The sequence below is a fragment of the Ammospiza caudacuta genome, chromosome Z (assembly GCF_027887145.1).
Source record: "Ammospiza caudacuta isolate bAmmCau1 chromosome Z, bAmmCau1.pri, whole genome shotgun sequence".
Lineage (NCBI taxonomy): Eukaryota > Metazoa > Chordata > Aves > Passeriformes > Passerellidae > Ammospiza > Ammospiza caudacuta.
Genome location: NC_080632.1, coordinates 36,410,418 through 36,432,550, shown reverse-complemented (window position 1 = coordinate 36,432,550; position 22,133 = coordinate 36,410,418). Strand labels below are relative to the sequence as shown.

Genomic DNA, 22,133 nt, shown 5'->3' with positions numbered 1-22,133 from the left:
TCCTACTTAAATAGCAGACAGACAAAATTAAAAGTTTTGTCTTTGAATTTTTGCATTACCTTTGAATTTTTTGAATTACAGAACCATTAAAGAATATAATATGCAAAAAAATGTCTTTTGTCCCAGGTGCAGCACATAACTGAATCATATTCTGAATGTTACTAATGGAATGATGTAAGAAGAGGGACTTGTCCATTACACAAGTCAAAATGATATGCAAATAATAATTTTATCTTTAAATTAGCAGCCTGCAATTTAAGACACTAAATCATTTTTTTATTTCATGTTTCTTTCAATAAGCTTAATACTAGTATCCTATGTATATCACAAAAAAATTCAAAATGTGCCCTATATACAGGTTCTTGTCTTGGAAAAATTTTATGCATGTCATCACAGTCACTCTTAGAATATCTAAAACTTTACTATGCTAACTTTATTACTACCTTGATCTTTCAGTGTATTACAGTTGAAATTTAATACACTGCATAAAGTTCCACATCCTAAAGCTAATCAACTCTTGTATCACATGCTCAATTCAAAGCTGTTTTGTGGAGTACATGACTGATTTTTCATAATTCATTTAAGGAAACAGACGGACTAAACCAAATTGTTGACTAACAAAGGTTATAATTTCAGGAACTGAAAGGGGTTTCACACATCTAAGCTTAGCATAGATTTTGCCACTGATTCAAATACTTCCCTTGTCAAATTCAAGACTCATAAAACTTATCAGCACACAGCAAGAAATTGAGTCTTAATTTAGATCTACCTGCTTTGTATCCAGTAGTTTAACCTACTGAAATGCAAGCTTCCTAGATTGTGCCTCTTAGGTGTTTTGAACTTGTATTCTTATATTTGTTCATATTTTTCTGTTTAATGGATTTCATAAACGATAAGAGAAGACATGAGATATTTAGGGACAGTATTCTTCATCAAAATAGTGAATTTTGGCTCCTCAGTATCCTTAACACTAACTTGCTTTCATTTTAAAGGATGAGAAACATTCCCTTTCAAACACATCAATTTCAATGAAAAAAACAAAAACAAAACAGGAGCTGTGTATGAAATGTATAGCTAGTTTTAATTTCCTTCCTGTGTCTGCTGAATTTTTACAGCCTAATGAAAAAATATGAAATGTAAGTACAAGAAAAGAGGTGACCTAATTTCGCCATTACTCCATGAACCGGAGAGATTTTGTTATGTGACAGTATGATTATCAAATGAGAGAGTTGTTATCCACAAGTATGAAATACCTGTGTTATCCTATCACTTTGACAAATTCCAATTGTATTACATTCTCCTCAGGAATCAAAAAGAACAGTCTATAAAAAAACCAACCAAAAAACCTCCAAAACAAAACAACAAAACAACAAACCCTAAACCAAAGAGTTTATGAATCAGCTGCTTCTGTTTAAGCCCAACTGCTTTTGTATTGATGCAGCATAGCTCAGGCATGCTGTCATCTGAAGGGCCAGCAGAATATACCTTAATTGATCTTAAAAATATGTAGGGGAGTCTTTTCTCTCTGAATGAGCATAAGTTCCACTGGTGGAGAAGGCAGTTGCTCACAGGCAGAAAATAGTAATGTAATCTAAATTGCCATAGTGGATAGAGATGTGTGTAGGTTCTACTAAAGAAACAGACAATGATTTTCTTAATTCTTAATATTTACTTGTTCTCACTACAACATAGCGCCTAGTTTTAAAACTTAAAAATAGTAAAGAACAACCTTCTAACGCTTCTTGTTTGCTTTTGTATGACCCTATGAGGATGGAAATAATTCCACTCCTTTATTACCTCTCTCCATCTTTTCATTCAACCACCCATCCACCTTCACCCTCCTTCCCAGTTCTATGGTTTGATATGCATGCAATGGAGATATTTATATTGTATATAATTTACTATATTTACTTCTAATAGAAGATTTTCTTGTTTTAAATGTTACAGAAAGGAAAATAAATGTAATGAGGGCTGTAGCTTATAAACAGAAGTACAATACACATGTTCACAGGAATATAGAAAGTATAATGACATTTATTATCTAGGCAGTCACTTAAGACGATTGCCCAATATATACCATTCTGAATGCCAAGGAACAATGAAAATCTTAAAGTGATAAATCTCTTTCAATGTCATGGGAACACAATTGTCACTTGTCATTACTGTGCATCTCTCCATTTCTTCATATAGCCTAAACTGCCTATTCTTCCATAATTCAACACATTTAATAATGCAGAAAATCAATTAATATTTACTGACCTGTCTCTGCTTCTCCGTGATGGGAACGCGGCGTTACAGCCAGCAACTGTGCAGACATGCATCTCTTTTAAATGAACATTTCGGTAGTGAAGCTTCACACTGTAGGAACTCTTGAAACTTTTCTTGCAAACATAGCAGATCTTGGGGTCTGGACTGGAGCACATTTCACCTTCTGGCGAGAACTTCTGAGGGCTGCTGTAGTTGAATGTAGAAGCAAAACTTTCATGAAGAGCAGCCATACTGGCACTGCTTCCATTGTACAGTCCATATTGGCTCATATAGAACATATCATATGTAGGGTCTGTATACTCTTCCTTCACCTTAATGACATCCTGGTTGGAAGAGTCATTGTGGTTTTCATCAGGTCGGTCACTGTGCATCATAGATTTTTCACCAGGTTCATGGAGGCGATCATCGCTTTCCAGGGATTCTTCACACAATTTGGGCTCTGATGACTCTGACTCATTTTCGTAGTCTCTCTCATGCTCCTGGTCTTCTGATGTCATGCTGTCTGCCCTTCTTATGTCTGGTCTGGACATACATCTGCCTCTATCACTTTTGGAAAAGTCTTTAACAGACAGGCCTGGGCTCATTTCCTCCTGAGAATGGCAGTGATTGTCATGACCAATGTCATTCACCATTGCGCTCCTGTCATTCACCTCTTCATCTTCATCATCAAACTCATCAGCAGTGTCAATAACTTCCTTTTCAATTTTTACTGGCATGCTTGACTTCCTTGGCTTCTTCTTGGGGGCAAGATCTGCATTGGGCTCTGGGGTGGGCATCAACACTGAAGGTACGGATGACTCTGAAGGAGGAGGGGGATGCTGCTCCATGCCACTCACAGCTGGTATTATGGGACTGGTCGGGAGTGAGGTTGGAGGACTCACCATCTCTCCAGGAGTAAGTAAATTTCTGTAAAATGGAGGAACAGGTTGGACAGTCTTTAAAGCCGGGAAGACCAGCTGACTGGGAAGAGGGTTCTGTAGTACTGGGTCTAGAGGGGGAGTGGTAAACCCCATCGGTGGACGCCCAGGGCTTGTTAAAGTTAGGTTGGACTTTGTACTTGCTATGACAGGAGTGGCAGCACCTGATGTAGCACGAATTAGATCTTTGTCACGGTTATTCCTTAGCATAGGCATGTGGAGGCGGGGATTTGGGTTAGCACTGTGGCGATTGCGGCTTCTGAGAGAGCTGAAGACCATATTGCAGCCTTCAATAGTGCATCGATGCTTGATTTTCAGGTGCACAGCATTGTAGTGGATTTTAAGAGTACCTTTGTCGTAGAAAGTTTTGCCACATGCATTGCAAAACACTCTTCCTTTCCTGGAGGCTGACCCCATTCTCCTCATTCTGTGAATTCGGAATGAGCTTTTTGTGTGCTCCGTTTTCGATAAATCATTAACAGGTGTAGGTGTTTGAACAGGAGAGACACAGGCTGGCTCAGTTTTGGGCTCCACATTTGTGATGCTGGTCAAAGCATTCCTGCTGGATGCTTGCTCATTCTTGAAAGGTGTAGGGGAAACTTCAGATTCACTGCTCTCATTATATTCATTTTGGGTTGTAAGGCTTGGTTCACGGAGCCTCATTGCTGGCTGTTCCAGCAGGAGGCCATTTGGAGGCAGCCCCAGAAGTGGAGCAGAGACTGGATTTATGTACTGGAATGGAAGTAGGAATGCAAGGCTGTTTGGGATGTTTTCAAAATGATGAATGCTGGAAGGGTTGCTATTCTCCAGGTGAGCAAGGAGACTTGGGCTCCTGGTGCGATTATTGCTTTCAATAAAAGTCCTTATATCTGAATCTGTCTTTGAAGATGGCACAGCCACAGCCTGCCCTTCTTTTTCTTGAATTGCCATCAGCTCCACGATAGATTTCGTTTCTCCAAATCTCAGGAACTGCTGAAGGGTAATGATCTCTTCTTCCCTGGACATGATGGCCCAGCGGTCCAGCACCTTGCCTGCAGCATCCTAGAGGCCATATCAAAGAAACAACAAAGACAAAACACAAAGAAAAGCTTATTGATTCTGCATAATTATTGAAGAAGGTGCTCTGCAGCCTGAACATGAAACACTAAGCTCAAAAAACAAGATGCAAACAGTGTTAATAGAACTTGACCAAACAACACAAACTTTCCATCCATGCAAATACTGTAATTAGAGTCACAGTTAGAAAACCAGATTGAGTTTAACAGTGTCAGAGTACTGTTAGACCCTGGGACTCTGTGATCTAAAATACTTTCAGTACTTTTATTTTAAAAACAGCGATCTCTGTAGAATGCTACTGTTAGAATAAATTAGTAAAACATGAACTGTTGTGCACACCACTCTAAAATACAGAAAATTGTACCTTAATCATTATTAAATGGTAACACTATTAGGAAGAGCTAGATGAATACAATTGATAGAGTTGCTCCTTAAATATGAGCAGATATAAGACTGAACCATTTCATAAGAAACTTTGATGCAAGTGAAAATGTCTTGGAAACAGCACTTAACACTAGCACCTTAATGCCTTTTTTCCTGGACTATTACTGCCAATTGATTGCTTGCAAACTTGCAACCTTGGTATGGTTTAGACTTGAAAGATTACTTTTTTTGTTACCTTCTTATAAATGACAGTTAAAAATAGGTTTAAAAAGTAAGGATCTGATGGATGTAAATAGCATAAATGTGTAAAAATGTTGTCTCTTAACATTGCCTTCTGATAGCAAGGGAAAAATCCAGAGAGAATACACATCAGTAATCACAAGACTATCTGTTGTTAAATATACATTAAAAAGCATTTCACACTTTCATTTTTGCTAGTAAGCATGAGATTTGCCTGAAGGTAGGACTTAAAAATTCTGCAATGTAATGTCAGGCAATCCATTCAAGCAAGTATTGATAAAAACATATTAAAATACTTATATAATGAATGCATCATTTTATTGGCATCTTTCCTTTTGGGCAAATGCTGGACATAAAATTAGCACAGTAACTATAACCAACAAGAAATGTGGAAGACCATCAGACCAGAATTATTCCAATGCTTCCTCATGCATTAGACAGTTTGAAAGCCTTAGAAGACACACCACCATACTGCCTCTGATATTTTTACATCTTGAATCTCAGGTTCAGAATCTTACCTGAAGACTTTGGATTACACACTGGTGCAAAAATCATTAACTCTTGTTTGATTATGAAGTCTGAAGTACCTTTCTTCCCCTCCAGCCCCTTCACCCCCTGGATTTATTTTTTTATTTATTAAATTAATTAATTATTTTCAGTCTTCAGGTGATTGATACTTCTCTTCCCTCACATTTCCTAGAGTACCAAAAATATAATTTTGCAATGTCAAATAATAAAGCATGTATTTAATTGATAAGAGTTGGTTTTATTATTTCAGTTTGAAAATGTTCAGTTCAGTTCACCTCTCTGGCTGATGTATGTTTCAGTACCTTAGAAATAACTACAAAATCTTTATAAATGCTTCACACATGAACTTTTACAGTCAAACACTGAAAGACAGTAAAACCCTCAACAGCAATTAACTTGGAAAATTTTACCCAGTTAACCCAGACGGAAAGCCCCAAAACCCATCTATGTGTAGAAAATGTTCATTCTGTATTTATGGTGATGAACAAAACATCATGATGCAGATGCTGGTTTTGGTTTGCCGCATTAGTACGGAAATGTGTTCACCTTTGAACACCCCTAAGCACAGTGGACATGTCTGATTTCTATGTCCTTACAGTTCTTGATGTAGCAGTATTTTACAGGCAGCCGGTACTATCTAACAGAAATCATCTGGAACATCAAATATCACCCCCAACAAGAAAAATAAGTGAAATAAAACCAAACCTAAATAAGGTGAGGGGTGGGAGGAAAAAACCACCAATGTCATAAAAAAAATTAAAGGACAGGTTCATATTTTAAAGCTCCAAAATTATATTTGCTTTTTCCCACCTAAATAACTTTAGCTACTTTCCCCTTGGGTAAGATCTAAAGTTTCTTAAAACTAATTCAACAACTTCCAACCAACCATAGCAGTTCAACATACGGGTAATTCCTACAAGGAGCTGCAAAACCAGATTTGAATCAGATTTTGATCTCCAGGCCTTCACTGTCATATCTGACCTCATCTATCTGCACACATTTCCCATCCCAAATGACAAATATTAATTCCTTCTAACTATAACTCCCATAGTTTAAAGAAGGAAATAACATTGTCTAATTTACAGCGCATTGAATTAGGATTCCTGTCTGCCAGCGGTGGCAGGCTGCTTTGTAATGTACTACTGCCACATTTTATGTTGGTTTTGTTTTCATTTGTAAATCAAGCTTATATAACAGATGGATGCTTTACAAAAAGCGATATATAAGTAATTAAAAGTTAATCACAGCTAGCACATCAATAACTCATGAGAATAGTAGGTAGAGATCCTGTAACAGACTCCCACACGTAAGGGGAAGGTGGTGTCACACAGTCTCTCCCTGATGGCAGCTCTCTGCCAGCTCTCTGCATACACAGAACAGGCAGGCAAGCCTATAAACGCAGGGGTTCCCTTTGTGCTTTCAGGGAATTACTCCACATCTTCACTGCCCAAAGCTGGCACTTAGCTAGATGAGTTACCTCTTCATGAGACACCATCACCCTTTGTTTCACTTTGTTTAAGAATTTACAAGGAGGAGCACCAGACCTTCAGCAGCTGCTCAGTCCCACTGATCAGAGAAACTGGCAGTTAAGGGTGTGACAGTCATGGGGGTACCCTTGCTGTCACAGAAAAAGCAGGGAACGAGCAAGTTGCTCTTAAATACTCCTTGTCTACTCCTACTAGCTATATCAAGCTTTATCTTTTTAATTTTCAGCAAGAAGTTTTCTGGCCTTTTTTACCCAACAAAAACAGAGAGAAATATGCAGATGCCTGTATTTCATAAAACCCTCACTGCTTATGGATACTGTCTAGCATATGCTTCAATATTTACACAGTGAAAACTTTCCATAAATCATTGTAAGCATGTATTATGCAAAACTAGATAAAGAGTGAATAGGAATGTCATTTTTTGATAAAACTTAAAATTAACAAAAAAAAAAAAAAAAAAACCTAACCATTATCCCATTTGAATTTAGCTATAACTAGCTAGGGATCTTTCTGTATATGGTAATACTTGATTAGAGGTTCAAGTCCTTTCTTACATGTAATCGATTTCTTGTTTCTTACAATCTCTCATGCTAAATTTTCTCCCCTAAGCCATTAAAGCATATCAACATTTAAATGCTTCATGACAAAAGGTTCCAATTTATATTACTTTTTTCAGCTCACAACTGATTAAGCCAAGCCTCCAGTGACAATGTGTACAAGGAACTCAGTGAGTACTGAGATATCACTGCATGCATACAGCTCTAAGTCAGGCAGGAGACAAGTAAGCCAAATCTGTACAGCATACACTAATGTTCTTCCTACTTGTCCAAACAGCCTTGCTTTGATTTTTAATTTAACACATTTGATTTTGTTTTATTTATTTATTTATCTATTAAATTTTATTTTAGTGTTTAGATCTCTTTCTCACAATTTCAGTGGGAGAAAATCTTTTAATCTTTAAACTATATTAAACTGACCTCCAAAGATCCAGGGCATAACCCATAACCTTTTCTAACTCTAACCACACACCCAAGCCTATTTGAATAAACAGATCCACATACACACATGCGACATCAGATCTGTAAAGTAATGCCATGGTTTATCACCCTGAACCTGCCTCCTCAAGTTTGGTGACCATATGTTAGGAAGAAAGGTGTGTGTCAGGATATGATAGGGTATATTTTGGCTTAGACTTCTGTGTCTAGAAGAACACATGGTGGGATCAAGATGATTATCTTGAATGACAGAAACTACAAGAGAGGATGGACACAAAGATAATTCTAATTTTTAGGAGCTTAACTGGGAAGGGTTGTCAAAGTGAATTTTCTTTTCTTGAAGGCCTTCAGCCTTTAAATCTTTCAACTGAGCTTTAAAACCTCCCAGTTTAAAAACTGCCTATTTAGAAAATAAGGGCAGTCTACACAAGCATACACCATAAACATACACTGTAAACGTGGAACTTCTATTATGAAAACAGTTGTTTTAAATTTAATTTTGTGTGAGAAGCTCCCATGACTGCATTACAGGCAGAAATTTTATATGTTTACACACAGAGAAACACATTGGTGCACATATACAACACTGACTTTTTGCAATTCTATGCTATCTTACTGATTCACTTAGAATAGGAAAAAACTGATATATACATCTGACTGGATACACAGTGAGAGATGCCCATACAAGGTTGAGATTAATAGAAAGGTTAAAAAATAAATGGCTCCTAAAACAAGTTTTATGTTCTGGGAGACACTCAAGGATTATTTTCAGGCCCTACTGTGATAACTTCTGAGAACCACTCAAAGTTGTTCAGAAAAAAGAAATAATTGCTAGGCTTCATATTTTAGTAAGTTTGCATATGCACCTAAACAGTGGATTTTGATGCATGACAATCAAGTTTCCTTGTTACAAAATATTGCATAAATACATGTTTGATTAAATTATTAGGCTAGCTCAGGGTATAGCCTGAATTTTTCAATTTTTCTTCTAAGGATATGTGTATTTTCTAGCTGATCTCAAAGAAACATTTTGAATGCAGCTGTAACAGTTGAAAAGCAGACTGAAATATATTAATTTGGTCATACTATAATTGCACAGGATGGTTTTAATTAGTGTGTAGACCAAAAAAAAAAAAAATCCACATTTGTTTCTAATAAAGAAAAGCCTTCATAATTTCCATGATTTAGGGTTTGTTGTTTTTTGTTTGGCTGAATTTCCCAGAAGCATCTCTTTGCCTCACAATTAAATTTCAAGCTGCTACACTCTGGGTAGTCCTACTACTCCTGGGGTAAGAGTTACCAAAACTGTGCAGCACCACACCAACTCACATTAGTACAGATGGGACAGTGTACAACATTTCTAACTCATTTGACTAACTCCCACTGATCTCAGTAGGACCAAAGTAAGCCCTCTATCTAGTTTTCCATGGAAATATACACTCACACAGGCAATCAGATACACATTTTCTTGATAGGATTTTTTACCATGCTGAATCTCCCTCACCTTTGCTCCTGTAAACATGAAGAAAAGATGTGCATACTTGCTCACTGTGATTTCACATGTGCAACTAATATAAGATTTAACACACTAAGTCTGCAAAGAGGCATGGTTGAAATTTTTCCCCTCAGCTGTCACTTTTCATCCACCTCCCACCAGCCTCCCTTCACCAACAGGAACCGTATGAAAAAATGAATGTTTAAGTGTCAGCAGTCCTTTCCTTGAGTTATACTGCTGCAGCAGGAACAAACAGTGCAGCACTACTGAGTTCTCAGTCAATAATGGAAATCTTTATCTTTTGACTTCACTGCAGCCTCCATTTTGCTAGAACTGATAGATATTCTTCCCTTCTGGCACTCCCTTTCTCTTACCACTTTTTTGCCTTGCCACAAAGGCACAGGGTAGGCATAAGGATATCTCCTGCATGTACAGGAGAAGAGAAGGTGTCTGTGTCTCCCCAGAGTTTCACTGAGAATGACAGTGGCAGTGTGCGTTCAAATGAAGAGTAGCATGAAGGAGACTTTATTTACTTACATACATACATACATACATATACATACATACACACACACACATATATACATTCACATCATATATGCTTACTTTGGTGCCAGGTTTGTAACAGTACATGCCCTGGTTCCTCTTTCTTGGCTACATCTCTTTATGCATTCAGCAGCAAAACACTTTGTGTTTTCATCAAAAGGACCCCTAAAGACCTTTGCAAACTTTATGAACTGATATTTTAGACACTGGGGCAAATCTGGCTGCGCTTTAGATCAAGAATAATTGCACCATAAACCTGGAGTAATTCCACAGACCATGCTGGAAAGTAATTTTGACCTAACTTAGCCCTGAAACAGTATGTGGAGCCAAATCTGTGTGAATACATAATGGGGGCGTACCACCATGGTGGAGCACAACAGCTGTGTAACAACGCACAGGAGCACTGCTCAACGGTTTTGGAGTGAAAGTGAGGAACACCATGTCCTGCTGAAACTGCAGATGAAACATAAGGCAGTGGAATGCAATAACCGCAGGGGAAACCTGGCCAGGACACCGCCGTTAACCACCCACACTCTCACTTAATGGCCTTCAGGGTCCTTATTGACCAAAAGTATGCAGGTCTTCTGTTTCATATCTTATCCCAAAGACGCATGCCAGGAGTGCAGATCCCTCCCTGCACAAGCAACCTGCTGGGGTGCTGGTTCTGGACTAAGCTGCCTGGAATGGTATGAAAACACCAGATCCTGAACACCTGATTCCTTTTAGGGACTGAGCTTACTCACAGTGTACCCCAATCCCAGGATGCCTTTTCATTTTTTGGGTTCATCAACCTTAAAATGCCCTTGAAATCATTGCCCTGAAAGAGGATGAGACTCTCATTTGCCAGCTGTAAACTAGCCACATGGATTGGGGGTAATGTCTCTTACTGATTCCAGAAAAACCCAGTAATTTGAACTCTTTCCCCTCTTCATTCACCTCTGCAACTCCAGTGAAATTATTAGGATGCAAGGACACTAGTTTTAAACGCTTGCTCTGATTTTCAAAATATATTGTTTGACTTGTGATAAAATATTCTCTTTGTTATGGATGATTATGGACCAGATAATATGTATATATGTATAATTCACAAGACAGGGAGTATTTTTTTTTCCTGAGTAACACTGCACACAGTATTTTTATTTTTAAAATTATAATAGATCACTGTGGGGCTACAACGTATTTAATCACAACAGCTTGAGCTTTATTTAATCATAGGAAATACATCAAGTCTCTTTATATTTGGGTGCCAGACAACTTTTTTTTCACAGCAGATGTCTGTCCATACTTAGAGGAAAAAAATCTAAGCACAACCAGAGTCTGATACTCTTCTTGCATTTACTAGTTTTCACAGTGGTAAAACTGCTGTGGTTTAACCCCAGCTGCCCCACACAACACCACACAGCTGCTCACTCACTATTCCCTCTGTGAGTGAATAAAATAAAACATACTAATATTACTGGAAATGAAAAGGAAAGAGGAATAAAGCCCAAGAGGAAGAAGTGATCCACAATACAATTTCTCCCTGCCTGCTGCCTGATACCCAGACTGTCCCCAGGCAGGGACTGGCTCCTCCCAGCCTACTCCCCCAATTTATATATTGGGCATGATGTTCAAGGGTATGGAATGTAGCTTTGGCCAGTTCAGGCCACCTGTCCTGGCCATGCTCCCTCACAGCTTCTTGGGCACCTGGTTGCTGGCAGTGCACTGAGAAAGCTTTTGGTTTAGGGTAAGCACTACTTAGCAACAAATAGAAATCGCTGTTGTTCAAAAGATTCTCCTCCTAAATCCAAAAAAGAGCACTGCACCAGTACTAAGACAGTTAACTCTATCCCAGCCAAAGGTACAGGACAAGGTACTGTGATGTCAACAACATTTGCTTTGATTTACAGCTGTTGTGTTGATGACAAGTGTTAAAAGGCAGAAGATCCCACTATGTGATGACATAAGAACTCCTGTTAGCATGGATATAAATTGACACTTTGAGCTTTAAGAAGATCCAAAGCAATTTTTTAGCAGTTCTCCTAATCTCATTTATTTTGAAGAACCAGGGACATTTCCCAAGTATTTTGTCCTTCTAACCCCAAGAACTGAACAAAATTTCAAATGCCAACATTTATTCCCTTTACCATCTGTTCTGGTTGCGATGTCCAAAAGACTTTTGTAAATGGGAAACTAATGTGAGGTGAATATAGATACTTTATGAAATCTGCTCAAAATATTAAAATACTTTTAATGCACACTAAGGGTAAGCATTTGTTCTCAACATTCTTGAATTATTGAGTTGTTTATTTAAATTTCTTAAATGGCTTTGGAGTCCATAACTTTGGACCCAAAGTACAAAGAGTATTTTGATGCCTTTGCTTCTCTACAACTTGCTAGAGTGGAAAATTCATTGAAGTATCTGAAGAAGCTTTGCCACTAATTTGTGGCAAGTCACAGCGTGTTTGTCCTTAGGCCAACATGGCTACTAGAGGTAATTAAATCACCAAGCACATGGTGTATGTGCGTAAAATTTAAAGTGCATGAGGTGCTACGGGCACTTTTCAGATACCATGTAAACAGAGACACGAACATGGCAAGCCACTGAAATAATTTCAGCTACAAAATAATTTTAGAACACAGTTTTGCATGTAAATGCATTGGAAAGAATCATCATTCATATAACAATAGCATATGTAATACTGATTGATTTTAATTCTCACTTTCTACAATTTTTGCATATATATTTGACCATTTTGGTATGGTATATAAAAAATTTTGCCTTGATACTATCATTCACTAAAAATCACTTGTGCTTTTACTTTATGCAAAACTCATTGAGAAGTAAAATTATATTTTCTCTGGTTTTCTGTGCTCTGGCAGTCTTTCAGTAAGTGTACTAAGCACTCTCCTAGCCTCAGTTTCACTAACACTGAAAGAATGACACATAGTTTTTATGAGAAACAGGAAATATTCACAAAGAGCACTCATAAGGTATTGTATTTGCAATACACACAGCCACAAGAGACACCCAGCCTCTTTTCAGCTGAGACTTTTCCCAGTGAGCTATGTGATAATATAAACAAATTGTGTCTGATATTCTTGCTCTACTAACATAGACTGCACCAAATGCACGGCAAGAAATCTAACCAGTCAAGTCAAATCAAATTATCAGTCGGTCCTTTCCTCACTTTAAATCTAAACTGACTAAAGCCAAAACCCTAACTGGAAAACATAACCAAGAAAGTTGAATCTTTCTGGGCTTCTCAATAAAACTTCCAGCTAAGTCAGTAAGAAATTTGCCTAACCAGGAGCATTGCAAGGAATTGAGAAGTTGTCCAAGGCCATAAACACTGGAATGAAAGTGCCAATGAGTTATACTCATAAACTGGATTTCATTACATGCTTGGTTTTCTGATTGAACCCAAATTGTGTCTCAATAAGGGGATTCAGCTGTACTATATGCAGGATATATGAATGGCAGCAGAATCAGGAGATTGATTTCCATCTTTACTATTCATTAGGGGACTATGCATTATTACTTGCAATATATACTACAAGACCTTAATGAGGCTTTTTCTCTTTTATTGCTTACAGAAAAAATTTACACCAATAAAACACAGGTGTGTCATAGGTGACAATGTGATGCAAAAGGGAGGCAGCAGGGTGCAAAGTGACAACAAAACGGCAAAGGTCACTGGAATATAAAAGGGCATGAAGCGAGCTATCAGTTTGAACCTATTAGAGGCAGTGAAATGCAAGAGAAAGTGGGGAAATTATATTACAGTGTACAAAGTAATAATAACTGTGCCTTCATGTCTTAATACCCTCTTGTCCCAGCAGTCCTGACTTTCTAGGCAGCCCACTTCTCCACATTAACAGTAGTCATTTGGAGAGCAGCAAACGTGCCATTAGAAGCACTTTTACAAGTGTATATTCATCCACCAATTAGCTTAATGTGGCTGCTTTCTGCATATTTTCTATCCAGGCTTGCACAAATCTTATTAATATTTCCCCCTAGCGCTTTGACAGATTACCTTGTCATTATGCATCCTGGAGCCTTTTAAACAATATGGGTAAACTACTGTTTGCGAGGTTAATGACAATTATCCCCTAATTACTGCATAAGTCACTCAGTCCACTTTATCTCATAGGCAGGGTTCTGCTCTGTGTATCTGCCATTGTGTCACTGTAAATGAATCTTGTATAGCTATGTTTATCTGTCGTTGCCTTGTAAATTACACTGACAGAAGAATGAACAAATTACTGTGTATCATCACTTAAATACAGCTTCTGATAAAAAAAATGTCCCACAAGCATAGCACTTGAATTTTACCCTGATCACAATTAGTAAACACATATTGAATGTTTTGGGAGATATATTAAGACATGGATGGGACACTGCGGTGGAAGGTTCTGAAGTGCTAAGTCTAAAAGCACTAAAACAGAAGAACTATGGAAAGCTACACTAGTAGTAATTTGATGATTATCTCCTGAGAACTCTTCTGTTAATTTAACAGTTGATAGATGAGCCTGTGATGTTTTTCAAACAATCTCATATTCAGGGCTGTGCTGAATTACACAATTTCTATTTCTATTGTTTCTGACCACAGCCACATGGGATACTTTTTTAGCTGAAAAATCCAAATAAATTTGGAAGAGAAGTAGCATTCATAAAACCACAAACAATGCTAATTTAATGCATGCATTTCAGAACAATATCTGCATCAGGAAAGGAACGGAGAGTTGGCAAATACCAACTTCCTTGTATATTCCATTTGTCTGAGGCAACTTTGATGACACAGTTAAGAGTACTCTATTGGTAGGACATTGCTGTGATCGTTATATTCCTCTCTGAGAAAGAAGGTTGAACTCGTTATTGTGCTTGATCCCTTCTCTAATTAAAGACATCTCAATGTCTTCAACCAGAAGTGCCTACATAGTAAGTGCTCAGAGATAAAATTAGCCTATGTTGAAGAACATTAAAACAGGAGCTACTTTTAAAAATAATGCCTCTTCCTATATTGGTCTTGGGAGGGTACCCTATTCATAGTCTTAGGAAACACAGTCCTTTGCAAACAGTACAATAAAGATTAGGCAGCTCCACTCTGTCTTGGGAAGGTCCTCCTTGAGTCAGAGAAAGCCTTTTAGTGCTGGCTTGTATTGCTGGCAAACGTGGTAATTGCACAGTGTTAGTAATGAGATTACACATTATACATTTTATCATATTTGGGGATACACTTTATGCACTTATACAACACAGCCACAAATACCATAATGCTACAATTTTTGAAATTTGAAATTTATATGAGATTTGAAATTTATTTGTGATTTTGCCTTATATTTTGTATAGCTCCTCCTGTAGTAAACCTTGTCATTCTACACATGTACTAAAATATCCCCAGCACCAGCTCCTGACCAATGTGGTACAAAAAAAAAATCTGAAGTAAGGAAGACAACATGGAAATCGGAGCAGAATTATGATTCCTGAATGGTAGCAATATAAGATATTTTAAGCCCCTGTACATGAAAAAGAAAATGTCAGAGCTCTCCAAATATGGTGATTATTTACTGCAATTCAGGAGGTTATACCAACACTGAAAACCCTTTTATCAATGTAAAGTGTAAATTTCTTTTGTTGTATTACGATAGTGTCACATGCAGAAAGAATGGGCAGACTGAAATGTAGCAAAATTACTGATATTACAGGAAATCACTGCGGTTTGAATGGAACAGAGATGAGGGCGGCACCTTTGACCATGCTCTCAATATAACTTGGAAGAAAAAGCTGTAGTGAAATGGTAAGAAAATGTAACAGCCATCACTGCCAGGGACAACTGAAAAGACTGATCGATTTTGAGTAAGCACTACCTCAAGGGTTTTGGTCCCACTAGGATTGATCTTTGTGTCTCTCCTGTGCTCAGTCAATGCAACTTTCAGCAGGGTATCCACTGCAAAAATAAATAAAAGTGCTGTAGTAACCCTCCACCCTCCCTCTAAGTATATTATTTTCTCTCTATGCTGAAGGAAAAAAAACCAAAACAATAATGTGGTAGATGTTAAAGTGCAACACATGGTTTAAAAAAACTTAAGGACACAGAATGCTGTTACTTCCATGTACAATCTTATTTGGAAAAAAAAGTTTCTAAATTATCTATATTTCTCTTTGAATTTTAAGCTGCTTTGGCCTCTGACTTTTGTCAATAGCAGAGAAATTGTCAAAAACATTACTGAAAATCAAAAAGATTATATCAGTTGGTTTTTCTTGTTCATCTAGGTGGGTTACCTTGTCATAAAATGAACTTAATGACACATGTTGACAGTGTGGGTTGAATGGAAGAAAAAGCAAGAGAATGCTAAGTGTTGGAAATAAACAAGCACCATTTGTATGCCAAACCTTGTATACGTGTAAAACATCTTTTTTCAAAACATAGTGGAAATTCTGACTGAGTGCTGGAGTGTGTCTGGAGAAGGTCAACAGAGTTGGTGAAGGGTGTGGTCTCCCCAGTATGTGAAGTGGCTGAGGGAGCTGGGGTTGCTTAGCCTGGAGAGGAGGAGGCTCAGAGGTGACCTTATCACTCTCTAACTCCTGGAAGGTTGCAGCTGGGTGGTCTTCTGTCTCTTCTCCCAGACAATCAGGGACAGGACAAAAGGTCATATCCTCAAGCTGCACCAGGGAAGGTTCAGGTGGGCAAGAGGAGAAGAGGTGTAAGAGGTGTCAGGCATTGGAATGGCCAGGAAAGTGGTAGAGTCACCATACCTGGAAGTGTTCAAGATATAAATGGATCTGGCATTTGATGTGATGTTAACAAAGCGGTGGTGATCAGTCAAAGGCTGGACTTGATGATCTCAAAGGTTTTTCCTAACCAAACTGATTCTTTGATTTTGTGATTCAAGGTAACCTCAGTAAAATTCTATATTGTGAACTGGACCTGTCTCCATGAGTATTCAAAAAACTCTGCCCCACATCAAGGTTAAAAGCAAACTAAGCTACAGAAGAATTGAAGGGAAATGAAGACATAGAAAATGTTACTAGACAATTTCAGTAACATTCACACTCCTTCTTCCAGTGGAGGACGGGGACATGGCTGTAAGGATTCACTTCTATGATAGGTAAGCTTGCATCAGCCAGTGAACACCTTTTCTAGTTCATCCTCTCAGAGAACAACCTTTATTACACTTTGTTGCAATTGTTTCATTCATGCCTATTATTTTCAAGGCTTCCCAAGTGAAATAATTCTCAAATAAAAATACCAATCCCTCTTCCCCAAATGGACATCAATGAACTGTCATTAGAGTACTTCTAGCACAGCAAATTCTAAAGGAAATAACCATGCTCATACCTACAAGTTTCTTTTGATAACTTTACAAGCTGCCCTCTTACCCCAGGGAGCAGACTCTGCCTAATGCAGAAGAGATCCCCCGAACAAAAATATTTGTTGCAAAGCAAATAAAATGAATTATTTTCATTAAAAAAGAGAAGTAGGTTACCTTGGCAAAATGCAAGCAGAAAGTTAATTTTAATGTCTTTGGCACATCTACAGCTCTTAGAAATGGCATCCAAAGTCAATCCAAGTGTGGTTGATAAAGCAGGCTTAGACTTGCCTTTCAACTTTCACTTTTTAATAATAAAAAAATCAATATATGGAGGATTACAAGTCTCTTGGTTTTGATTTTTTATATCAAAACCAAAAGATGGCAAGGTTATGGCGGTATATGAAGTTCAGGCCACAGCCATGATGATGCAAATATTTTATATCCCATTTATTTACTGCATTTTACAGCAAGAGTGAAATAAATTATTAAAATTAATTCTCTCATACACACATAAACAGACACACACACACACACACACACACACACACACACACACATATATATATAAAACACAATCCTGAATATGCATTCTGAAACCCAGAAAATTAACAGATTGCACTTCAGATCTAAAATGTCCATTTTAAAATAAAACAAGGAATAGTCTTTATAGCAACATGCCAACCACTGTAAGCACTTACATGGAGTCAAATGCATCGTAAATTACACTACAGAGTGAAGAGAAAGTGCCATGGTGTACAGAAGAACCAAGCAAATATCTCAGCAATCACAGTCTGCCTCAGCTGTTCCTAAGTGATGACAAAGTTTGAAAAGAAATTGTTTAAACAGTTTTGTGAGGGATGTACGATTCTCTGTTTCATTGTTTTCAGGCAGACCAACTGAGCTTGGCTCAAGCATGACAATAACACAGAAGATTTTGTATATTCAGTCCATATTCCTGCAGTCTTTAAAAGAGGCAAATGGAAACTGAAGACTACAAGCCAATGTCAATTTTGCCCACATAGGACAATAAGGTTAGACATCTATAGGGATTTGCAAAACTCACAATAAACAGTTATAATTTATAAGCATTTAAAAGCATACCTGTATGTCTTGCACTCCTCTCAGCACTGCATAATTGCTGCCAAGTCATTAGAAATGCAACATCGCATTGTTATGTGATCAACTCCCGGAATTTTTTTCTTAATTTTTTTCTTAGGTGAACTACAGTAATTAATTCAATTTTGTGGAGCTAAACAAGCAAGGTTACCTATAACATGGTTGTCTCAAACCACATGAGTTTTAAGGAGGGGACTATACCTTCAAAAGTCCATTAATCAAATCAAATTACTATGCAGGATTCACCATAGGCACATCACAGCAGTGTGAGCATGTTTAGACAATTACATTGTGGTACACTCATAGCAGCAAGGACATAGCCAACAGCAGCAGCAGTAGGCCAGAACATGCATAAATTCAGTGGCTTACACTTGTCCTTTTACTGATCTGAGGAAGTGAAAAGCACTAGATTTACACAAAAAGGCACTATTGGTTCTGCATGACTTATGAACAACCTTTAAACACAAGATGTTGTCAAATCAAGTAAAAGCCATTTTTCCTTAAGTGCAGTTGTCAAAAATAACTTAGACAGACATAAGCAGACATAGAATTAAGCTGTGTTTTTTATAGAAACAGGACAGGTGAGGTTTGGAAAAAGAAGTAAAAAGCTGTGTGTGAGAATTTGGAGAGAGGATAAAGCAACAGCAAACCCTCTTTGCAATCAGGGTTTTTTTCCTATTTTTCAACCACAGCAACAAGCACTGTGGCTGAAGAGCACCCATCTATAGTATAACTATCCATAAGTGAACACAGACTGGGCTGATGCCAAAACAGTAAAAGCAGCACTCACTTTTTATTTTTTAAGCACTTTGTATTGTACAGAGCCCTTTAGGAAGATTGATTTCCATAAAGCCTCATTTCCATCTCAAGATACTGATGATGCCATAAACCACAAGAGTTTCTCCACTCAAAATCCTGCAGTGGAATTTCAGACTCACCACAAGAAGCCCATGTATTAGCCAGGGCTTAAGGAATACAGGCATGTACTGCAAGACACAGTGTTAGGTCAGCCACAGAATCAAAGAGCAATAAACTTAGACAACAAAGTGTCTAGCTTTAAAGTAATTGCACATATATGCATATACACACATTTCATGCATTTTGCCTACATTTTCTAGACAACGCTACCTATTATTTAAAGTTTTTTGATCATCACATCATCTTCACTGTCCAGGTAAAGCTGTCTAGTCGAAGAATGTGAGGCAGAATTCCCTGAAAGAATTGTAATTTTTTTCTTGGACTTTATTATGTATGGATGTCTTGGTGTGTGTTTGTAGGTAATACAGTGGCTTTTGATAGTGCTCTTCCATCACTTCAACTCTTCAAGCCATATCTGGCTTGCATTTTGTCTTGTAACTTGTCTGCTATTACACTGGAGTAGAAAAAGTCCTTCTCCTGTCTTGTGCCATACATAGCTTTGAAACAAGACAAAACTAATGGACAAAAGAAGGAAGAGAGAAGGAGCGATTAGTATTAGGGCCATGCTTAAGATAAACTGAAAACACAAGAGTCACAATCGACTTCATGTATTTAGAAATTAATTAGTGTTGGCATGATGCTATCATAAGAAGAACCAGTCTCATTTGGAGCATGAGCACAGAACTCCTGACACTTGAACAGACAACCCAGAACTCGCTCTCTAATGACTCCTTCCTCTACACTCAATCAACATATAAAAGCTGTTGTCTTAGTTTTCAAAAAATACACTTCTCAAAGCTGGTGATGAAGTCTCAGTGACGCACAGCTCAGCATAACTACGTAAGTGTCCCCTGAACCTCAGGTGCAGCTGCTTGTCAGGAATGCAGATGCTAGTGACATCTGCCTCACTAGGGACTGAGCGCTCCACTGATTCAATAAGGCTACACAAGTGCAACAGGCCTTGATGTCAGTTACATGGTTTTACATACCTACCATGTCAGTGGTTCTCAGCCTCCCTGGGAATTTATTCAGATATAAGTGTATTCAGCCCATAACAATGTCTTCTACCTGCCAGAGAGCTAGAAATATTCCCACCTTTTATGAATCCACAGTGCATGACTGCTGGTATTTTATATGTTGGGAGGGGGAGGGAGAAAAAAGCAGACAGAAGAAATGAAAGAAAAAGAGAAGGGGAAAAGATGGAGAGAAAGGAGGGAGGAAGGAAAAGAAAACCAGGGAGAATTAGAGTGAAAATAAGAGAAAGGGGAGAGGGAGAGGACACTCTTCTAGACTTGCCTTTCCATCTCTATTTTATCTAGTGCTCTAAGAATAAATCCACTTACATACCTAACAATATTTGTCCAAACACTGTTTTAGAAGTGCTGGAAGGATAGAAAACTAGCTATCTATCACGGTGCTTGACCCATACACTGCCTTTCCTCTTTTGTTTAAAAGACAACATATTAAAAATTTCAAAAATCAAAAATTCAATTTTTTGCGCATTATGTAAGCATCCAATGCAACTACTTTCTGATGTAAAACTGCACAAATATTATATGCTCTGAGGTAAAACCGCCCACAGTAGCTTAAGCAACTATGACCCAAATCAGTTAATTTTTAGCTGCAGACATAAAATACAGACATAAGTTAGGAAAGGCAGGAGTTCTGGGATCACATTAGATTTCTGTATACTTTGCATAGTGAGGCTGGGTATCAATAAAAAACATGCTAATGGCATTAGTGGTGTACAATGTCCTTTACCCAATACTGACTGATAAATTAATACATAGAGTTTACACTGTGTTACAGTCTCTTCTTTTTCTGCAGGTTTAATTCTGATAGTACTGTCAGGAACAAAGACTATCCAAGTGTCTTGTTTAGAGATGTTCTATTTTTTTTTTCTTAAAATCACTATATATCTATGAGATAAAATTAATATGGAATAAGATTATCTAGCCAAAAATATACTTTTTGTCATTAACACTCCACCCAGATGACCAAACCTTATCAGATACTGATACAATGAAACATTCAAACATATTGACTTTGCTGTTATTATTTATGATGGGAAGATCATAAATATAATAAAATCACAAAAAATAAGTCCTACTTCCAAGCAATAGCTGTAAAACAGTCCTCACACATTTAGTCACCTCAAATCATGCAACAGTTAAGAAACAATGCAACTTTTTGCAAACACTGTACAAGTCTCACAAAATTGCACGATATTTCCAGTATCGATACAGATAACTTGGTAGTAGTGTAGGAATCTGGAATGCTTAGCAATACAATAGGAATTAAGTATTTTAGTATTGGCCCTTATGCATACACACCAAGACCTAAGTGTGGAAATACGGAGGCGATCATAAATGCTTATCATTAGAAATGTTATGTGGCAAGAGACACAGCAGTTAAAAATTCAACACTTTGAAAACAAAAGAAAAGGAAAGTAACAATCTACTGTCAAAATGATGTAACACAAAAGAATTTTGTATGGGCTTTATGAGTGATACTGACCACAGTCTTGAGGGCACAGATGCCTTTCTCATTATTCACTAGTGACTGCATGTAGCATATGACAGCATTAGAGTTACAAGCGTGCAGAGAAGCAGGAGCTCTCCTTTCTATCAGGTCTACATGGAAGGAATTAGGGAGGTCTCAGAGTCATTCAAACACATACATACTCATGTTAGAAATCTAAAATGGCGAATAGGAGTTTTTTGAAAGCACATCCAGAGTTTAAACACATAGGAATACATTTTGTATTATGAGTAGGCAGTGGGAATCAGTTTCATATATGCCTACAAAGTAAAACAACCCCTTTACTCTTCCCTCTCATGGTGAGATCCCTTTGAAAGTGTGAACCTTGATATCCATTATTTCAGAG

At 37.7% G+C, this 22,133-nt stretch overlaps 1 protein-coding gene across 1 annotated transcript in view; it reads right to left on the bottom strand.

The window, feature by feature from the left end:
- Window positions 1-22,133, bottom strand: part of BNC2 (basonuclin zinc finger protein 2) — a 226,455-nt gene that overhangs the window by 19,300 nt on the left and 185,022 nt on the right. Inside the window, exon 4 of the mRNA XM_058823942.1 lies at window positions 2,260-4,226. Coding sequence (XP_058679925.1) covers window positions 2,260-4,226 — 1,967 coding nt within the window. The remainder of the gene's footprint in view (window positions 1-2,259; window positions 4,227-22,133) is intronic.